Below are 19,763 nucleotides of genomic sequence, written 5' to 3' on the forward strand. Positions count from 1 at the left end.
AAGGGCACAGCGGCCCAGCCCCAGTTGTAATACCTCACACGTTTCCCTCAAACACTCTTTTGTCCCACGGAGCTGAACTCCCACATACACGGCAAGGAAGTTTGCCCACAATATCTGTCGCACGGATGGTTGTGCGGATCGTACCCTTTCATAGTGCTCTCATTGTGCCCGCACTGCATTCTGGGGCTCCGTGTGACACCTGCCGCCAGGTTCAGGTAAATGGGAGGCAGTGAATGCCCGCTGCGTCCAAGCCCCCTCGGGTCAGGTTTCGGTGTGGGGATTTTTTTCCCCCTTCTTTTTTTTTTCCAGAGGAAGCGACAGCGGGGATTTCCTCTCTCTCCATCGTTTCTATGCCCGGGGTATTGTTGCATATCGCCTCTCCGGAGCTAAACGGGACAGTGCTATGTGGACTCTCCCCAAAAGCAAGATTTGTGAAGTGTACTGCGTCTCCGGGCATGGACACTCAGGCTACACTGCTCCACAGGTAAGCCATCAGTGCGTCTCTTTGAAACCTTTCTGCGAGAACTGTTTTTTCAGCATATTGTAACTCTTTAAGTCCGTCTGCTTGTTTCACCCCCTTTTTATTCCCCCAATACAAAAGGGCTACATACTATTTAGAGTCCATCAGACTCTTACTTATGATTCCTCTTAAGTGTAAAATCTTGCTCTAGATGTCTCTGGGTCCCATTCTTATGAATGTCCACATCCGAGTGGGCCACTTGATTGAGTTGCTGACACTGCACAGCCAGGCCGTGGGAAAGCAGACCACTCCAGCCACTCTTTGTCTGCTTCCCTGGGGGAAACCTGCCAAGTCCTTAAATGTCTTAGTAGATCTTTTAATCTGAAGGATGTTCTCCATTGCTCTCTGAAAATCAGCATCTGGCTCAGTCAAATGTTGTTCTACTGACTTTGTGGTATATAGATTTCATTTTCTTTACCATGAAAATAACAATTAGAAGCAATTTGAGACATAAAAACCTTGTATGATATTTGAGTCGTGTCCTTGTCTTTGAAAGGGAGAAGGGAACTTAAAGCCCTCCCATTCACTGAGCCCCCCCACGAAGCCTGAGGAGCAGGCAGAAGAGAACGTGGAGGGGGTAAAAGCTCCAGTGTGTGATTCCTGGAGGAGATGGATGTTGGGTCTCTTGCCTTTCTTTCCCTTTATTGCAGCCATTGCACTGACACTCCACTACTTAACATGTGAGTACGGAGCTGCAGGAGATTTTTCTGGTCCATTCCTTTGGTGTTAAATGTTATTTATTTTGAGTCGCACGGTGCACCTGTCTCAAATCTCCCCCTCCTGCTCCACAGCTCCGCCTTGCTCAGTGTTCTTTCTCGGAGGCAGCGTGGAGTTCCCAAACCTGAGCTTCTCCTCGGAGCTGGCTGACTCCACCTCCCCTCAGTTCCGCCTGCAGGCTCGGGCTTTGAACCATTATGTAAGTGGAACGGCGATCCTGTCTGTCACTGCCTCCCCTCTGAATGACACTTTAGAGTGCTGCTTGACCTTCCTGCCCCTGGGCTGAAGCTGATCTTGTTGTTGTTGCTCTGACTTTGATATCCTTCTCTACAGCAGGTTACTGCTTCTTTTTATGTCGCACATTCAAAACACAGCCGCTCTCCTCCTCCTCCTCTGTCCTTGCTTTCTTATTTGTAGAGTTTCTCCTTATCTACTTCAGCCTCCCATCTCCGCTCTTTTTTTTCTGCACACCACTTTCTTCTGCCCCTTTCTCTTTCTCTCGCTGGTAGTGTTAAATGTAAAGCTGTAACAAGAGCTGGGCACAGTGTGTGTGCAGGTTCCTGAGACCCCCGGGGGACAGGGCCATTTCAGGGCTGAAGACAAGCCCAGTATTTGTGAGCCTAGCTAGCCTCAGGCAGCAAGAGTGAGAGGAAGAGCAGGCCCTCAATAAAAACGTTGTCTGTGTTGCTTTCACACAATCAGCTACTCTGTGCACCGGACACTACAGAGAGCAGGTGAACCTCTGTTTGATGCTGGGGTTAAGAGCTAGAGACAGGGCAGTAGGGTAATCTGAAATGACAGAAGGGCCGAGGGAGATATGATTAGATTTTTGGAGCAGAAGGTCAGGTATATAGCAGTGGATCTGACAGTAAATTGATAGGTGAAAATTCCCCCAAACACTGCAGTACCATAGTTTAACATCCCTGTAAGCAGCTGCAATGGCAATTTAGCTTCTTTGTTAAGTGGTCACAGTATCTCTGTGGCCATCTGTTCATTAAAGAACAGGTGAACTGAAGGCCAAGAGCCAATACCACCCAGTATCTTACCTCTTCACAGCGGGCAGGAAGGGACACAAAGGAGCTCTGTGCAGCTCAGAGTCAGCACGCACACATGAAGAGTCTCATACACACAAACAAGAACAAAGCATTTGCACAACCAGGTGTATTTTCATGTCACCTCAGTGGAAAAAGCCATCTCGCGTGCAATTTGTGATGTCACCCCCCCACACCTTTATTTTTTTTTTTAAAAACGCAGTTCTCAGACCTCTACAAGTCCTCTCCGTGGAGCCCTTACCACGTACGCTCAGGAATTACTGCCTTCAGGTATGCTACACCTAAACAAAATCTGCTTGTGTGTTGCAACGGTTCTTGCATGCCAAGAACATACATGACAGCAGCACGCTGAGATCCAACCTCTGTGTGTGATAGTGAAGGAGCAGAAGGGCTCACCGTCTTCTACTGGAGTAAATTCTCTGCCCCAGACAATGTTGCGATGGAAATTCAGACCTCCAGCCCAGAGAGGCTTCAGCGGCGGCTTCCCGGGAGCAACAAGATTCAGCGGGAAAGCCGCAACGAGCAGCGCTACTTTATGCAGCAAGATGATGACATACTTCACTTACTGGGTAGATAAAGTACTTTTACTGCAAAATGATTTTCTTTTAAACAGAAATAACATAGTTAGACTTTCATAAATGCCTAATTTTATACCCAAGTTTTAGATTTTTGATGCTTGATTTGTTTCTTTTTAGGTTTGGACCCTGACGACTTTGATCCAGATGAAAGATCTGACAAAATCAAAAATCCAAATAGTATCCAGGGCGGGAAATGGCAGCTTGGCTTCCAAGGTGAGGACAGTACTCTTCTGGCTTGACACTTTAAAACTCCTAAGTCTGTTTTGGTGAGTCAAACATTTCTGAGAATTCCCTGCTTTTCCATGCAAGTACACAGAAAACCAGAAGGGGCAGAGCACAAGTGCAGACATCAGATACGACACTGATTAAGTCAGACAAAGCAGGAAAGGTGGAGTTGCTTTGTAAAGGAGCTTAAATGTGCACTAACTGTATAAATAGTATGCTTTGCTCTTCTGTGTAAGTGTGTGTGTGAGAGAGATCTAATCTGACTCACAACATCAGCATCATTATCATTTCCACTGTCTAGCCATGTCCTTTGACCTCTATGCCAAATATGGTAACAACCGCACCCTGAGCCTTGTGAGTCCCAAGAAGCCATACTACCAGTGGAGACTTCGTGTGCCCTCGGGTCACGTGGTTCGACTGGTTGTCCTCACCCTTCATGGCGCCACACCAGGAAGCTGCACCACTCACAAGCTCTCTGCATATGACTTCTTACTTCCTTTACAGAACAAGATAATCGCCAGGTAAAGAGCATTTTATGAGCTTTGATATTTGTGTACACGCAGTAGTAACTGATAAGTAACATTTATTTTTATTCATTTAACTTGGTTCCGTCTCTAAAAATGATGCGCGTGACTGCTGCAGGTGGTGTGGGCTGCCTATTTCGGGCTCATCTCCGGTTATGAAGCTGACATCCTCTGGGAATGTGATGCTAGTCACGTTCTCTTTCAGCAGACAGAGGGATGGAGCCATCTTTAAAGCTTACTTCCAGGCCATCCCAAAAGCAGGTTTGAGTGCTCTCACACAGACATATAAAAATCTAATTTCATTTTGAATTGCATACATAATTACATATGTGTGTACTTTGTGCACTTATCCGCGTCACCATCTTCCTGGGCAGGTTGTGGAGGGTCAATTTCCTCCTGGAATGGCTCTATTTCCTCACCCTACTACCCTTCCTATTATCCTCCCAATATAGACTGCATATGGACACTGAGGGTGAGCTACATAAAAATGTTTGTGTACATACACAGAGTGTGTGCATGTGTTAGGAAACAATGGAATATTCTTCTGTAGCCTGTTGACATTCCAGCATCGCAATACTTTCCTTAATAATCTCTGGTTACTTCCTCAGGTGCCATTACCAGGATACCTGATCTCCATAACTATCGTGACAATGGACATTCAGGATTCTCTATCATCAGACGGCTGTGAGAAGGACTGGCTGGACATCGGAGGAGTGAAGTAAGCTGATTATAACTCCTGGTGTGTTTTATCTCCATGTTTTGGAGCATGCTTAAGAGTTAAAAGTGAAACTCCTCATTTTACTGTATCTTCAGATTGTGCAATCCAGTGTCAAACAGCGGCAAAAAGCGAGTCTACTCCTCTCCTCTCACCCTCCACTTCCACTCTGATGAATCTCTCACCAACAAGGGCTTCTACTTGCTATACCGAGCCTTCGCCCCAGAGGGCAGTAAGTGAAACTGAATGCTTTCACTATAAGTAGATATTACTCTTTATTTCTTAGAGCTGTAGATCCCTACTAAGGCTGTAATTAAGTTATTTTTGTCCAGATTTACACTGGGCTTTCCTTCACTATCATAAAAATTCCTTAGTTGTAAATATCTGAAGTGGTCCTGATTGCATAATGTAAAATTTAGTTTCATCCCCTGTAAACTCCTGAAAAATTCCCATCTTTTGTTACTGCACAAAGTGTTGTTATTTCGTTATTATATGGTTGGTTTGAGTTCTTCCTCTAATTTATGTTTTTGTGGTTTTTTAAAAATTTCTTTGCTGTCTGTCATTAGCGTGCCCTCGCCAGTTTCGCTGTGGAGATAGTCGCTGTATCCCTCTGAAGAAGGTGTGCGATGGAGTAAAGGACTGCTCAGACGGACGGGACGAGGCTAAATGCTGTAAGTATTGTTGCCTAAGTCCTGTGCGCTGTCCTCACACGCTTAATCTTGTATTCTTTGTTTTGGGATCTCTGGTTTGAATTATGTTTATACATCTTGATGCAGATATAGACACAAACCCTGGTTTAGACCCACATTTATTTGTGCTCTGTATCAAACCTTTAGCATCCTGCAAGCCTGGGGAACTGTTGTGTGGGAACAACCAGTGCAAACCTCAAAGCCAGTGTGTCAGTCAGAGCATTTGTGCGGACAGCAGTGAGGAGGGCAGCTGTGGTGAGCAGAAAACACCGCCGCTCTTTTAATACCTTCATATGTCAGTGTTTTGTTCGGTCATGTGTTTCATGCTGCCTTCTGTTTGCTTTTCAGGAGGTAAATGTTACCACGTCTGTCCCAACAAGGTGTGTTTGTCTAAGTCGTCTGTGTGTGATGGTGTCATTGACTGCAAAGACCGCAGCGATGAGCTCAACTGCACCAGAGCATGTGAGTGCTTATGATGTCACAGTTATGGTTTAGTGCAACAGTGTGCTCTTAAAAAATAATATTACAACCTTCGTTCTGTTTAGATGTTAAAGGCTGCTCCTCATCCTCCTACAAATGTGCCAATGGGAAGTGTGTCAGTAAGGTCAACCCGGAGTGTGACGGCGTTAAAGACTGCTACGATGGCTCTGATGAGCTGCGCTGTGGTACAGGAATTGCTCAAGTACCACACCTCATACCGCTGTACTTGCTCATTAAAATACAGGCTCTAACATCTTCATATGTGTTCCTTATCTATTCCTCAGGCTGTGGAACCAGGCCCAAAAAACGCACCAAGATAGTGGGAGGGAGTGACACCGTAGCTGGGTCATGGCCATGGCAGGTCAGCCTCCAGATGGATCGCTACGGGCATGTCTGTGGAGCCACGCTGGTCTCAAACCGCTGGCTTATCTCTGCTGCTCATTGTTTCCAGGACTCTGATGCCATTAAGTAAGAAAACTACAGATAACCTTATCTTGATGATTCATATATAAGCACTTTATTTAAGCGCAGTGTATCCTAGATACTCAGATGCACATGCGTGGCGTGCATACATGGGAATGCGTGTGATGACCACAGGAAACCAAGGAGCAGCCACCAGACCGATCCGCCGCATCCTCCTCCACCCACAGTATGACCAGTTCACGTCTGATTATGACATCGCCCTCCTCGAGCTCAGCGCACCTGTTTTTTTCAGTGACTTGGTGCAGCCTGTGTGCGTCCCCGCCTCCTCTCACACTTTCACCACAGGGACCAGCTGCTATGTCACAGGTTGGGGAGTTCTTATGGAGGATGGTAAGCACTCATAATTGAATAGAAATATGCAAATTTTACTTAATTTTACTGGAAACTTTGACTGTTTCTGTGGATTGTAGGTGAATTAGCCTCTCGCCTACAAGAGGCCTCGGTGAAGATCATAAATAGAAGCACCTGCAACAAGTTGTATGATGACGCTGTCACTCCCAGGATGCTTTGTGCTGGGAATCTGCAGGGAGGTGTGGATGCATGTCAAGTGAGTGTGTATGGATTTTATGGAAAACATTGCACTGGTTTCTTAAGAAATTTCAAAACTTTCTTTTTAGTCTTAACCAGAAATGGTTTAAGATACTTTCTTGGAGTATTTCCAAGAAATCTTATCTAAACCATATAAGAGAAATCTACTTCCTCAGTGTCTTTTTGCTAATCACATGCTGCTTCCTATGATTTCTTGTGTAAAGACTCCTCTATTTAGCCAACTAACCACTTCTGGCGTGAAAACAAATAAAATTGTGCTCACGAGATATAAAATAGTAGAGAATTGGTTTCACATGCCTTATTTAACAGCGTTATTCCTCATGTTATCATCAGATAATCAGTGCAGATAATCATTTAGTCTCTGCAGAAAGTGCTACACAGCTGTCAGGGTTTTACAGGAACTTTCATGTTTGTGGTGAGTGTCACAATTTCACCTCCACAATTTTAGAAGTCTAAGCATTTTTTGTACACACACATTATTATAGTGATTTACGAACAATGCCAGTAATTTCAGCAAACGCTAACATGAGCTGAAGTTTAGTTTGTTGATTCAGGCTGATCATATATATGGAGATTCTAAATATCACATTACAGTTTAGAATTAGAATTAGAATTAGAATTCAACTTTATTGTCATTGCACATGCACAGGTACAGGGCAACGAAATGCAGTTTGCATCCATCCAGAAGTGCTTAGTGATATAGATATATTACAATATATATTAGCAATAATATAGATATGCAAGTATATTACAGAAATGGGTCTATTATGTTATAATGTACACGGTATGAAGTATGTTGTGAATATTCTATAACTATAAGTATGTACAGGCTGTAGTGAGTACAAGCTATGTACAGGATATGGACAGGATATAAATATGAAAAACTATACAGAATATGAAATAAATAACTTTACAGGAATCTGAGATATACAGCTATACAGAACTATGCAAGTTGTAAACAGTTGTAGGGTTAAAAATTATCGTATGTACAGAATGATTGTTTACACAGAGCTATACAGTAGTGCAGTTAAGGTAAGTGAGGGTGTGGATAATTTCTACAGAGGCTATATAAAGTGCTAGTGGTTGTGAGTGGTGGTTCACTCCATGTGTCCAAATATCATGTCACATTTGACCTCTGACCTCACTTTTACATTTCACATCTGCCTTTCTTTCAAGTTGACCCTAAAATGTGTGACATCTTTAAAGAAAGTGTTGGCAAGAGAAGAAGACTGAGCTCCCTAGTTAGCTAAAAATATACTGAAGTTTAATATAATAAATAATAAAATAAAACTTAAGTTTTTCATGTCCTTTTATTTAGAAATCAATGCCTATTATCCATTACTTACTCCTCCATAACGTTTGTGGAATCTTTCATCCTACCCTTACCTGACTTTCTCTTCATTACAAACTTCTTTTTTATCTGAAAATCATCAAAGATCAAATAAAAAAATACATACAGCAGATCTGAGCTTCACTATGGTGCTTTTTAAACTGGGCTGTTTAAAGGGTCGTTTCACCTAGAATTCCTAATAATGACTGTCTTCTCAAAAAGCTTTTCAAGCTCAGTCTGTCTGAAACCGGAAGTAACTTATATTAGGGAGCTTGTGCTATAACTCATAAAACAGCTGCATCAAAGAAACAAACATCAATCCCTGACGAAGGCATTTAGGAAATACCCGATGTTTGTGAGTATTTAGTTAGCCACTTACCTGGTAAAGTAAATCTAAGAGTGTCAAAGTTGCTGCTAATGTTTGCGACAGCTAGTTACCATCCTCCGTGTTGTCTAATCCTCGGGTGTTGAAGCTTAAAAGTTATGAGCAGATATAAAACGCCCTGGAGGAATTTTTGACTGCTTCCTCTTTATGATCTTTATGTTTGTGTCTACATGCTTATCGGTGTGTGTGTCCTCAGGGTGACTCTGGGGGTCCATTAGTGTGTCTGGAGCGAGGCAGGCGGTGGTTCCTGGCGGGAATCGTGAGCTGGGGCGAGGGCTGTGCCAGGCAGAACCGCCCCGGCGTCTACACACAGGTGGTCAAATTCACCGACTGGATTCGTCAGCAGACCAAGGGACAGGTCTGACCAATCAAACGTCTTACTCACGTGAACTACACGACAGAGCTAATGCACAGGAAGGAGGTTTCAGACCTGAAGTCTGTCTTCAGATTGTCGTCATGACGGATGGCAACACAATGAGTCAGTTTTTGGCAGTGTGTCCAAGGCATTGGGCCAGTGGGGGTATCATCCCTGTTCCAAACCTTGCTGCTTCCTCATATTCCTCAAACAACTGCAGCAATGTTGCATGGACAAAAAAGAAAAAAATCTGATCTTAAGCTGATTATCGATTCGTTTGTTTTGGCTTGCTGCATTTAAACGTTAACACTGGAATCCAAGACAAACAATGTCACTCAAGAAACTAGTCCAGCTACATAAATTGCTCGCTCTAGAGCCGTGGAAGGCTCTGCAGCCTGCAACTTGCTTTATGAATTACACTCCCAAGTTCCCATCAAGAGGCTGTTTTTTCTTTTCAGTTTTTTTTACATTTGGTGAAGTTCCCTGTAAAAGTCTTCACATTTGGCACCAAACACCAGCCTGTCGCAATCACACAGGCTGGTACGCATCAGGTTTCAGAGCAGATCTGAGGTGGGCTACATTATCCTGTGCGTGTAAATGTTGCCAATTACTTCCTGTTTTTCCATTCACAGCTACATTGTTCACTGCAGAAACAAACCGTGTCCTGTGCTGCATGCAGTCTTATTGTGAAAAGAGTTCTTTCTCGAACAATACATGTAACCCTGTATTTTTGCATTACCCCGTGTACTGTATGCTACTGGATGTGTTCACAGCTCACTCTGAGTTTAAGAGTTGTTCTTGTACTGTATATGTACGTCTGTGCATTTGTATATCCCACAGTAATAGCTTTATGTGCGGTATATGCTGTAACTGTAGATAAGAGAACAGTCCATCCATAGTAGGTGCTTTTCAGTTTTACTGTGATTTAATTTATCTTAACGGTGCCACTTTTATACTTTATGTCCTATTAAAAAGCCTCCACATTAAACCTGAGGACCCAGTAAGATTACCATTACCAGACCTAAGTGAGCCTTTCTATGCAGACACTTAAGAGTTTGGTCCATTTCTCCATCCTCATTCAGCTCACCCCACCACCCAGTGGACAAGCTGTGTCATTACAATGTGCCATGTACAATATCCCCTGAAGAAATGAAGAATAAAAAAACTGCAATTTACATCATTGTTAAATAATCCATTTCCCTTTATATTAAAGACACATTATCAATGCAGAACCATCTTTTTTCTTTGTTTTTGTATCTCTTATTACATAATTTATTTGCTTTGCTGTTAAGATAAATCAATGAAATTTGCTGTTTCAGTCCACTGAATTTAATTTTGAACATTCCTGTTGCTTCAGAAATAATTAATTTCTTTTGTTTTTGTTTTTTGGGGGGGTTTGTTGTGGTTTTGTTTGTTTGTTTTTTACTGAAATGCACCTGTACTACAGTTTGAAGGAAACGTGAGTGACTTTCCTTTAGTGGTGAGACCAGATTTTCTCCAGTAGTGGAATGTTTGGCACCTTCCGCAGAGCACTTTTTTTTTTTAAAATGTCGATCAGTTCACTATTCCTTTACCAATGCCTACGTGCTGATCATCCCGTTTACCAGCCCTGGGTACTGACAAGATATACGCAAGCAGCTGATCAGTGCGCATCATTTCCAGTGAAGCGTAAACGTCCCGATGGAAAATAGCGCATGTAGACTCTTGGCTTAGGAACAAAAAGTGAATGTCCAATCCGAAGTGTGAAAAATCCGAGGAAACAGAGTTTTGATTTTTTCTTATATTAGAAAAATATAACATTTAGCAGGTTTTACTACATGGGACAGCTGAAATGGGACCGCTGTTGCGCGCGCTGGGTGTGTCACTGGACGTAACGGAAGCCGTCTATCCGGTGGGTGCACTGTGGGAACAGTATAAAGCCGCACCACAATCCGAAACGATGGGAAAAAGTTGCACTGGAGCTCAAGCGCGGTGTCCTGTTGCGTGATCTCCCGCAGATAAACTCAGGAAACTGTCTCCCATTCGGTGATCCTCAGCTCAGAGCGCAGCAGTCAACCGCGCTGTGCTGCGTTTGTAGTCCGGTGGAGAGAAAAGAAAGGAGCAAGGGGGAAAGGAGCCACAGCAGGAATACAACTTCTTTCATGCGTTATTTTATTTGAAAGCGCAAAGCTGCTTCGGAGTCTCCAGACATGATGAATTTTATTCTCTTCTCCCTGCTGTTTGGATTTTATGGTGTTCTAGCAAAAGGTAAGTAACTGGGTCAGTTTTGCAGATGTTACGGGCGCACAGAGTGCGTGCAGCAAGGATAACTGCTAATTTACACAGACCTGCGCTAATTTACAGTCAAGGAAACTTGTTTGTAATAGTTAGTTAATTAGAGCCAAAATCCTTCATGATCGTTATTTCTTGTAAACCTGACAAACCTAACAAAAATAAGTATTTCAACTAATCAAGGTAGAAAACAACAGACTGACAGCCAATTCCCCTTATTATTGCGCTGCCGCTCCTCATTTATCGGCTTGTTGTGTCGCCGCTGTGGCTGCGTGTCTGAAGCTGTAAACCTCCTTTTGCGCTGAGGATGATAAGAGCCATATCCCACCCGGACACTTGTTTGGATAACCGGGACCCCTGTGGCCCGGCTCCTTGCCCGCATGGCCTCTGCTGAATGGATGCGCGCAGGCGTTGTTTCCTGAAGCTAGTGAGCTTGTCAATAATATAAATGGATGAGGGGTCAAAAACTCCTCTGAGCAGGAACCGATGTGAATTTGTGCTCATTGCTCAAACAGTCGCTAGGTTGCATTTATGGAGTCCAGTGGAAGCAGTTCAAGGAATAAAAAATGATGCGTCTACAGGTGCAAAATAGAATAGAGTAGAATCACCCTTTATTGTCACTGTACATGTTCAGCGAAACTGGCATATCAAATCGTGCGTTACATTAAGAGCTTGATCCGGGACATGGCATTTTTAAAAAGTTTTAATTTAATTGTTTTATTTTGCATACGGTGAATTTTAAAAGATGTCCTACACGTGTAATGACTTATTACATCACTTCTAGTTATCCTCGACTGTTCATGTGCTATTACTATTTAAAATTTTGTTTTTTCATTTTCCAAATGCATCATGGCGTTTGTTTTAAATCTGTCACTGAAACAAAAACTCCACCAATTATTTCCTGCTGGATGACAAGTAAAACACGCACATACATGCATACCTGTACTTAATCCATATGTACATATATAGCAGTGTAATACAGAGAAAGGAAGAAGTATAAAAAAGGTTCTGCATCAATATTTATTCAACTGAATGTGACAAATAACGTGAATCAGTCCAGAATAACTGCAGAAAATACATAATAATAATGATTAATACATAATATAAAATATAATGCATAATCAGCCGTTCTGAAAAACACCTTCTTACACAGAACAAACTAAATTCTTCATTTATTCACACCCCGCTGTCACTGTTACCTTTAATACATTATATTAATCAGAATTATTGGAGAGACTATTCTAGACTGGACCTCTCTATATCTGTTAGTATTTTAAAACTGATAATAAAATCATATGATCACATTTCACTACAGGTAAACAAATTCTTCATGTCGGCTGATTGTCTAGAAATCTTCATGCTCCTGAGATTTATTGCAGTGATGTAAATTTCAGCTCAAAGAGTTTACTATGTCCTCATTAATTTGTCTGAATTTCACCTTAGTATGCATCTGCATGTTTCTGTTCATGGCACTTTAAATATTTCATTGCCCTCAGGTGTTTGTTTTAGATTCCCTGGTACGTCAGTGTAATGAGCCTTTGTGGAAACTAACCACAGTACTTCCTGGTAATGGCAGTGATGTTGTAGTTAGGATTGCGAAATGCTTTCCTTTACCTGATAACACAGAAAGTGTGCTAATTAGACACTTGTTTAAACAGCTTGTTGAAAAGCTGGAGGAGATCCTTGACTTCCCCCTCCATCTTCCATTCTCCTGCCTGTGTGTGTGTATTTGCTGCCTCCTGTGAAACCCAAGGAAGTAGCATAGGAAGTGTTAGCAGTATGAGTAATACTAGATACTGTGCTCAATGGGGGATCCACTGGGAACAATGATGCTGACAATGAAAGGCAATAATGGATTTAAGTGATAAATTCGCTAACTGCCCTAGCAGCAGTTTAACTGCTCACAGATCAGTGGAGGTGGTTCTTTATGAGCTGCTGTGCGAGGAGGAGTCCGAGTGAAGGACGGGCTTCCCTGAATGATGTTTCCTCTGTTGTTTTGAGGAAGGAAGGGTGGACAGTCTTTATCTCTCATTAATAAACCTCAGCGATGAAGTGGAGAAATGCCTTTATTTGATAAACAAGAGGGACACTGCTTACGCATTTCCACAAAACTTCTTAAGTGGGTTTAGCGAGGAGATGTGAGCAGGGTCAGAGATGCTGATGGAGGACGTGCTGTGGAGGTGGGAATCACCCAGACTGGTTGGCATACCTTACAGGAAGTGTGTTATCTTTCAGGATTTCCCTAAAAGTGATTGAAAAGGGTTTTTCACTGTGTACGTCCCAACCACATGGACACTTGTCTCTACACCTGAATTAAGTAGTTAACCAGAGTCAACAAACTCAGTCCAGATGTACCCTTTTCACTTTGACATTTATAAGTTCTCCTTGACCTCTAACCTCTCTGGAGAGATCCATAGGTTAATAGATACTTGCTATGAGACAAACCACACTACAGGTCATTGGGTGTTGAACTGTTTCTATAAATTTACTCATCTTTTCGGCGCTCTGACCTCTGCAGATAAAGATCAGAAGGGGAGGTTCAGCGTCCCTCTCCTGGATGTCAAAACTCGGCAGCAGGTTCTGGATGCTAACCAGATGCTAACGCTCAACTGCAGGTGAGTTTCAGGTAGAGGCGGAAACATTGTGATTTAAAATCTGTAATTCATTTTTTTAGTAAAGATGGTGGTAGAAGTGTAACTTCCTGGAGGAAAAAAGCCTTTTAAAATGTGTTCTATGAATGCAGTGTTTATGTGCTGATAGCCACTGAAATTAAAGTCAAGTTTGGATAACGTTATTAACTAACTGCCCAAAATAAGTATCCAGAAGTGTTTTGGGATGGGTGCCTGCTGCTAAGACTTAGAAGGATTTTGGTAGAGAGATCTGAGCCAGGCATCTGTAGTTTGGATAAAGGGCTGAACCTGGGTTGGGATTGAATGAGACAGTCACCATGACTGATATCTGGTTAAAGAAATCTCTTAATGAAGGCACAGAATTACGAAAACTCTTAAATAAACACTAGAACATTGAATAAAAATAAACCATCAGTTGTTGTGCAAGCACCTTACATCTTTCCCCCTACTTCTTGTTCCTCATTCTTTCCTCTCTAGCTTGAGCATCTCATAAAGCAGCTTAAAAGCATGAGTCAGTTTTTCCATTGAAACAATCTCTTCAACATTTACTAGTGATCCTTTTTCTAAATAAATTACAAGCACCTATTATTACGTGTTATTGCACGCTTACCACGTGCAGCTAAAACAGAATGAGATTGTAATGTATTATAAGTTCATTAGAGTCCAATATATATCTTCATCTTCCACACACATGTTGAAATCATCTTTGGATAAAGGGATACAGTTACAGTGATGTAAGCTGTAGAGGGTTACCAACTCACTGTAACTGTTGACCAGGGGTCGCTGGCAGCTGAGCTGGACGTTCCCAGCAGGCTTGGACAGAGATCAGGTGGACGTGAGTGAATCTCGCTGTGGAAGGATGAGCAAGCATTACTGCAGCCAGGTGAAAGTCAGCAGCATCCAGGCCCAGCACACCGGCCTGTTCCGCTGCAGGTACCAGGACAAACCCCATAAACAGACATCCATCTACGTTTATGTCACAGGTAAGACACCGCTACCCCGGGCACTTTTTTCTGTTTTGCGTTATGTTTTTTTTAATAGCTGTTTTTAGCCCGCTCATTGAGAAGCCCTTCACTCATTCACCCTGCCATGTGTATTGTTTGTAATGTCAGGTTAAACAGGATGCAGTGGGCGCTAAATACAGACCAATGCCAGTGAGCCAATTATATCTAAACACTGTTTGTCCTAACAACACATCCTTCTAGATGACTCTGGCACAGTTTCACTGCCCTCCTCCCCTGCCTCCCCCTTTTCTCATCCCAGGCCTACCTCCTTTTTGTCTATATATAAATTCTTCTTCTTCTTCTTCTTCTTTTTTTTTTTTTTTACTTTCGTTTACGTGCTACTTCGAGGCCAGGAATAGCCCAGCTGCTGAAAGGCTCAGGCCCGGGCAGAGTTTCCCAGGGCATCAGCCTTATCTGCTCTGCTCAGCCTTGCTTGAAGCATCCTGTGCTTTGGGAAGGAGGGGAAGGGCTCGAAGGGGGTGTGCTGGGAGGGAATGTCGCTGTGTCTCTACAAGGTGGCGGCAGGGCGGTGTGTGGAAGTGTGTGTGTTTGTGTGTGTGTGTGTGAAGAGCTGAGAAGGATAAGATGAAGGGCAGTAGCTCAGGGGCAGAGGAGGCATGATGTCTGCCCAGCCAGCTCCTCCCTGTCCTGGAAGGTGACGCTGCTCAGTCTGCGCAATTATGAGGCAGAGTTGGGCTGGAAGCCAGGGTCACAGGGCACATTACTGTTTAGCCAACAGGACCCTCGGGAGCCATCAATCGCTCAGGTCACCATGTCCATTAAGCGTCAGACTTGGCCTGCAGCTCTGCTCAGACATTTGCCTCCCTCCCCGACTTCTCTATTAGGAATCAAAGCAGAAGAAGGAAGCCTCCAGGCTACTAGTCCTTGGGGTACTTTTGTTTGAATGTTCAGAGATTTGCTTTCCTTGAATAACACCCTATGGTCACAAACAATACAGCGAGCAACACCCACACCTTTGAATGGCACAGCGCTTTTACAGTAGTCGAGCCGAGAGGAGAAACACATGGAGAGCCGTTTGATTGCCTCCAAACAATCTGAGTGTTTATCGCTGACTACAGACAGTCATTTGCTGAATGGGTATTCAGTGAATGTTTAGGAGTGTGTGTCTGTTTGCTTTTGTTTGTTGTTGTTGAGACTGATATTGGAAGTGTGTTTGTGTGTGTGGGTGTGTCTTGTGCAAAGAGGCAGTTTCTATATATGTGCATGACTTTAAAAGTTGGCCCAAAATGATGAAAGGGATCTAAAAATGTGGAAACAGCAAGAGGAGTGATGCAAGAGCTTGTTTGGAAATTTATTTACGGGCCTGTCTTTCACTTTATACATGCATCATTAATGGGACCAGGATGCAATATGAAATGAATGCTAGCCAGTCGAGAACAAAACCAGGAACAAAAGGTCCAGATTTTCTGCTAGATTTAACAGACAGGTAGCCACAAAGGAGCCACTCTGCTAATGCATAATTTTAACCTTGACTCCCCCAATATTTTTTTTTAACATATCATATGTAAGAAAGACTCTTTATTCATGCATTTATTTTACACACTTAATATTGTACAATATGTGTCCCTGACCGCAGTGTTTGGGTTTCAGACAGCCAGCAGCTATTCGTGGAGGATGCAAATATGAGCCCAGACGTGTTGTACCTGAAGGAAAAGGAGCCACTGGTCATCCCCTGCCGGGTCACCAGCCCCAACGTCACCACAGAACTAGTAAAGGTTTGTGCAGGAGATGTGCTTTTTATCTACCAAGTGACTGAACACCTTTTAAATTTAATGCACTGTGCATGGGTGCAGAGACCTGCTCTGCATCACGATCCATGTTCTGATTGTGTTTGGGCACTCGTGTCACACTTTGTACTTCTTCGCTCAATCGCTCACGTTCCGTTCTCTGCACATCATCGTTGCTTTGCCCAGTTTTTTCAATCAGGCCTCACATATGCACGCGATACAGTGTTCAGTCATGTCTCCCTGTCCAGATCATTCGCCACATTGTTCTTATCTTGGCAGCCATTGCACTGTGGCGTGTGTGTCCGTTTGTTTGTGTCCGTCTGCGGATATGTGTGAAAGTGTGTGCGGATATGTTTGTGAGTGTTGGCGCTCGAGTGCTGAGTGAGGGGGAGAGCAGAGAGAGTAAAAGTGCAAACTATTTGCGGGTTAATCAAACGTGATTCCCTGCTCATGTCTTTAACATCTCTACCTGTTTTTGAGGGTTTTTACTGGGAACCACTGTTGGGTCTGGAGTGCCCCACTGGCCACTGGCCAGCACCATTTCCCACATCTCACCCTCTACATCTTGTAGTAGGAACACTGGCTGCCAACTTCCTCCAACTGATGCTTTAAACAGCTGGACAGCCTGGTGGAGGAAGCAGAGGTGGCTACTGTTGGCCCCAATAGATCAAAGTAGAGTCTATTCTCTTTAATCAGGAGCATTCGTCATTAAAATGACGGTTTGTGCGTCACTATTGGAAAATGATATCTACAGTCAACAAGTTATAAAACATACAGTACTGGCTCAGGTCGAGACAGTGAAAGAAGGCTAAGTAAGTGTTGGTTATTCTGCTTTTGGATGCACAAAACAGAAAGAATACATTGAAGATTAAAGGCAACCTCAGCAGTTTAGTACTGCACTTACAGTAAAGACACAGATTAGAAAGTGTGTAAAATTAGTCCAGCAGCAGCAGCAGCAGCATGGATTTATCTTTTTTTAAAAGTCAACTACACCTTTCATCATGAAAATGTCATGTTCATCCATCCACTCTTTGTTAAGCCCTTTAATTTCCCTCCATCTGCATTTGTGGAGGTCAGTGGCTGAAGCAGACTTTAATGCCAAAGTAAGAAATATTTCTTTAGATATTCTCTGTTTGGACCAGCACACCCAAAGCACTGACACATTAACAAAAGAGAAATATGAAGGAATTTTAGATTCTTGTGATTTAGAACACAGGAAGTCCAAAAAACTTGGACAAACTAAGCCGTGCATGTCACATCCACATTTGTCCTGCCTCCATCTCGGTGCTTGGATCAGCTAAGGTAATTATTCTAAAAATAGCTGTCCTCTTCTTCCTTGATATCCCTCCTCTTCCCCTCCAGTTTCTGGTCATAACCTGGAACCCACTCGCTGTCACTGGAGTGTTTTTTTCCTGGAAGGACTTTGCACTTTGCCTGCTTGTCTAATATGACCCTTCTCGAGAAGAACAATGCGCAGGAGGTTCTGCTCTCTCGCTCTAGCCGTGAAAGTGACCGGGAGGTGCGGGATCACGGGGTCGACAAGTCAAAAGTCTATATCCTGTAGTAACAGGATGCAAGGAGATGGACTGGAGTCACGTTTTTCATATCCTGCCTGACTCTTTTGCTCCTCCCCTTTTCCCTCCACTTTTTTCTTCATTTTTACCGATTCTCAGCATAGACACTGGAGTAAGAATGGCACACAGGGTGCTAGAGCTCACGGGCTGGGTGTCAATGAGTTCAGAAGAGGAAGAAGTGAGGAAGTATCTATTTTAAAGGCCTGGGACAGGAGAAGGAAGAGCTCAGTGCTGTCTCGGGGGGGTCACATCACTCTGGGAGGGGGATATCAACCAGTTCACATCAGGGGTGCACGAGAGGGGGAAACTGTTTGTGTGTGATGCTGGTGGAGGAGGGCTCTACCTGTTCCCTCGGGAGAGGGTGGGAGGCTTCCACCATGTCACAGAAACTCTAGTAAACATTTCCTTGTAGCAACTTCCAAGAAAACAACAAGGTTGTTCAGTTATACAAGGTAGACAAGAATTATAAAACAAACCCTGTGGGATTATAGGCAGCCTCATTCTTCTGGAGGTCTTTATCTGAAAGAAACTGCACAGCATCCCAGAGGACTTATCTCCCCCAAGCCCGAGGATGATCTGTCCATTGAAGTGAAAACAAAAGCTCAAATGACATCAAGTGCATGAATTTCTTGTTGTTCAGCAAACTTTTGGTTGTTGCTGCGTGATTGCCTGGCAGCATGACCACAGCATGAAGAAACTGGAGCTACCAAAAACCTGCTGGGGCTCAAGTTGAACATGCAAACTCCTCACAGCATGGATCCACCTGCTGTGAATCAACGGCGCTAACCGCAGAACCAACATGATCCCGGCACCTCTACTTTTGTTTTTAAAAACATTGCTTTGAGAAAAACGTCCAAAATGAGGCTTGACTTGGACTTTTAGGAGTTTTAAAATAAAGGTTGATTTCCAACACCTGTTCAGGAGCTTTTTATCATGTCCCATTATCAGTTGTATGAATACATTATTTGATGTCTATCTTCAGATAGATTTAACACAAAACTTTTCACATCTAATACATTAATCTGAATTCCTACTTGTTTTCTGGAGCAGGCAGATGCCTCTGACTCAAAGCAAAAAAAAAAAAAAAAAAAAAGCCAAGTCACTGTTGCAAATGACAAATAGTCACAAATTACAGTTATTTTACTCGAGGTACAAGCAGGTTCTTTCCACATTTGTAATTTATCATGTGTTCACATTTCAAAGTTAATCACCATGACTTGTATCTTGTATCTTGAGCCATGACAATTGTTTGTTCAGTGTGGTTAAACTGTGTCATCGCTTCTGTGCTGTAGACTGTGGTGCAGTCAGACATGTGATGGGTGTTGTTTTCTCCTTGCCTCTTTCACAGTACCGCAGCCACAGCTTGAGTCCAGACCAGAGGAACATTATCTGGAACAGCAGGCGAGGCTTCACAATCAGATCTCCCACCTTCTTTTACATCGGCCTCTTCTTCTGCCAGACCACTGGTGACATAGTCCGACACCAGTCACGCAGATATTTTGTACACAGAATAGGTCAGCAAGCTCTTTCTGCACAACTATATAAATCACGCGTAAACATGTATGTGTGCATCAATGGTTTTTGTGCAAAATCCCTGATATTCTACTTATTTTTGTCTCAGTGAATAAAATCAAAGATGTGCGTCTGAACAGCAGTGAACATACGCAGGCCTTAAAGGGACAGCGACTGGTCTTGAACTGCTCTGCCACTGCAGAGTTGAACACCAGAGTCAACTTCACATGGGACTACCCTGGAAAGGTCAGAGCTACTTTACAGTCTCTGGAGATGAAAGAAGCACATGTTTAGACGAAAAATTACCTTTGATAGGGAAGAACCAACTTCCTGCCTCACTTCGCAAAATATATATTCTATCAGCCAAGCATGCTACATCTTATACTCAAGTAAACGTCTTAGAGATTCTATTCATATTTATT

General features: G+C 43.1%; 2 protein-coding genes across 4 annotated transcripts in view; both read left to right on the forward strand.

Moving 5' to 3' along the window:
- Positions 1 to 372: 372 nt before the first annotated feature.
- LOC147321974 (suppressor of tumorigenicity 14 protein homolog) lies at positions 373 to 9,789 on the forward strand. 3 transcript variants are annotated; one of them, XM_086306222.1, is made up of 19 exons: positions 373 to 484; positions 1,017 to 1,200; positions 1,312 to 1,436; positions 2,492 to 2,559; positions 2,665 to 2,858; positions 2,985 to 3,080; positions 3,394 to 3,613; positions 3,735 to 3,877; positions 3,991 to 4,088; positions 4,225 to 4,334; positions 4,430 to 4,563; positions 4,898 to 5,002; positions 5,168 to 5,275; positions 5,369 to 5,482; positions 5,566 to 5,685; positions 5,785 to 5,968; positions 6,042 to 6,313; positions 6,394 to 6,530; positions 8,444 to 9,789. In XM_086306222.1, the coding sequence occupies exons 1-19, from the start codon at positions 404 to 406 to the stop codon at positions 8,609 to 8,611; spliced, it is 2,661 nt and encodes an 886-aa protein (XP_086162348.1). In that variant the 5' UTR covers positions 373 to 403; the 3' UTR covers positions 8,612 to 9,789. The 3 variants fall into 3 exon arrangements, with proteins under 3 accessions (XP_086162348.1, XP_086162345.1, XP_086162346.1); XM_086306219.1 differs by lacking the exon at positions 373 to 484 and having other exon boundaries at positions 1,084 to 1,200; XM_086306220.1 differs by lacking the exons at positions 373 to 484; positions 1,017 to 1,200 and having other exon boundaries at positions 1,370 to 1,436; positions 2,670 to 2,858.
- Positions 9,790 to 10,364: 575 nt separating this feature from the next.
- Positions 10,365 to 19,763, forward strand: part of flt1 (fms related receptor tyrosine kinase 1) — a 44,519-nt gene continuing 35,120 nt past the window's right edge. The window contains exons 1-6 of the mRNA XM_086306224.1: positions 10,365 to 10,849; positions 13,392 to 13,488; positions 14,281 to 14,486; positions 16,119 to 16,243; positions 19,178 to 19,343; positions 19,451 to 19,587. Of these exons, the coding sequence (XP_086162350.1) occupies positions 10,792 to 10,849; positions 13,392 to 13,488; positions 14,281 to 14,486; positions 16,119 to 16,243; positions 19,178 to 19,343; positions 19,451 to 19,587 (789 nt within the window). The 5' untranslated portion in view covers positions 10,365 to 10,791. The remainder of the gene's footprint in view (positions 10,850 to 13,391; positions 13,489 to 14,280; positions 14,487 to 16,118; positions 16,244 to 19,177; positions 19,344 to 19,450; positions 19,588 to 19,763) is intronic.

This window comes from Aulonocara sp. 'chitande type north' Nkhata Bay, linkage group LG9 (assembly GCF_057382095.1).
Source record: "Aulonocara sp. 'chitande type north' Nkhata Bay isolate Kocher_YH1m ecotype deep benthic linkage group LG9, A_spYH_male_GT1.1, whole genome shotgun sequence".
NCBI classification, from domain to species: Eukaryota; Metazoa; Chordata; class Actinopteri; order Cichliformes; family Cichlidae; genus Aulonocara; species Aulonocara sp. 'chitande type north' Nkhata Bay.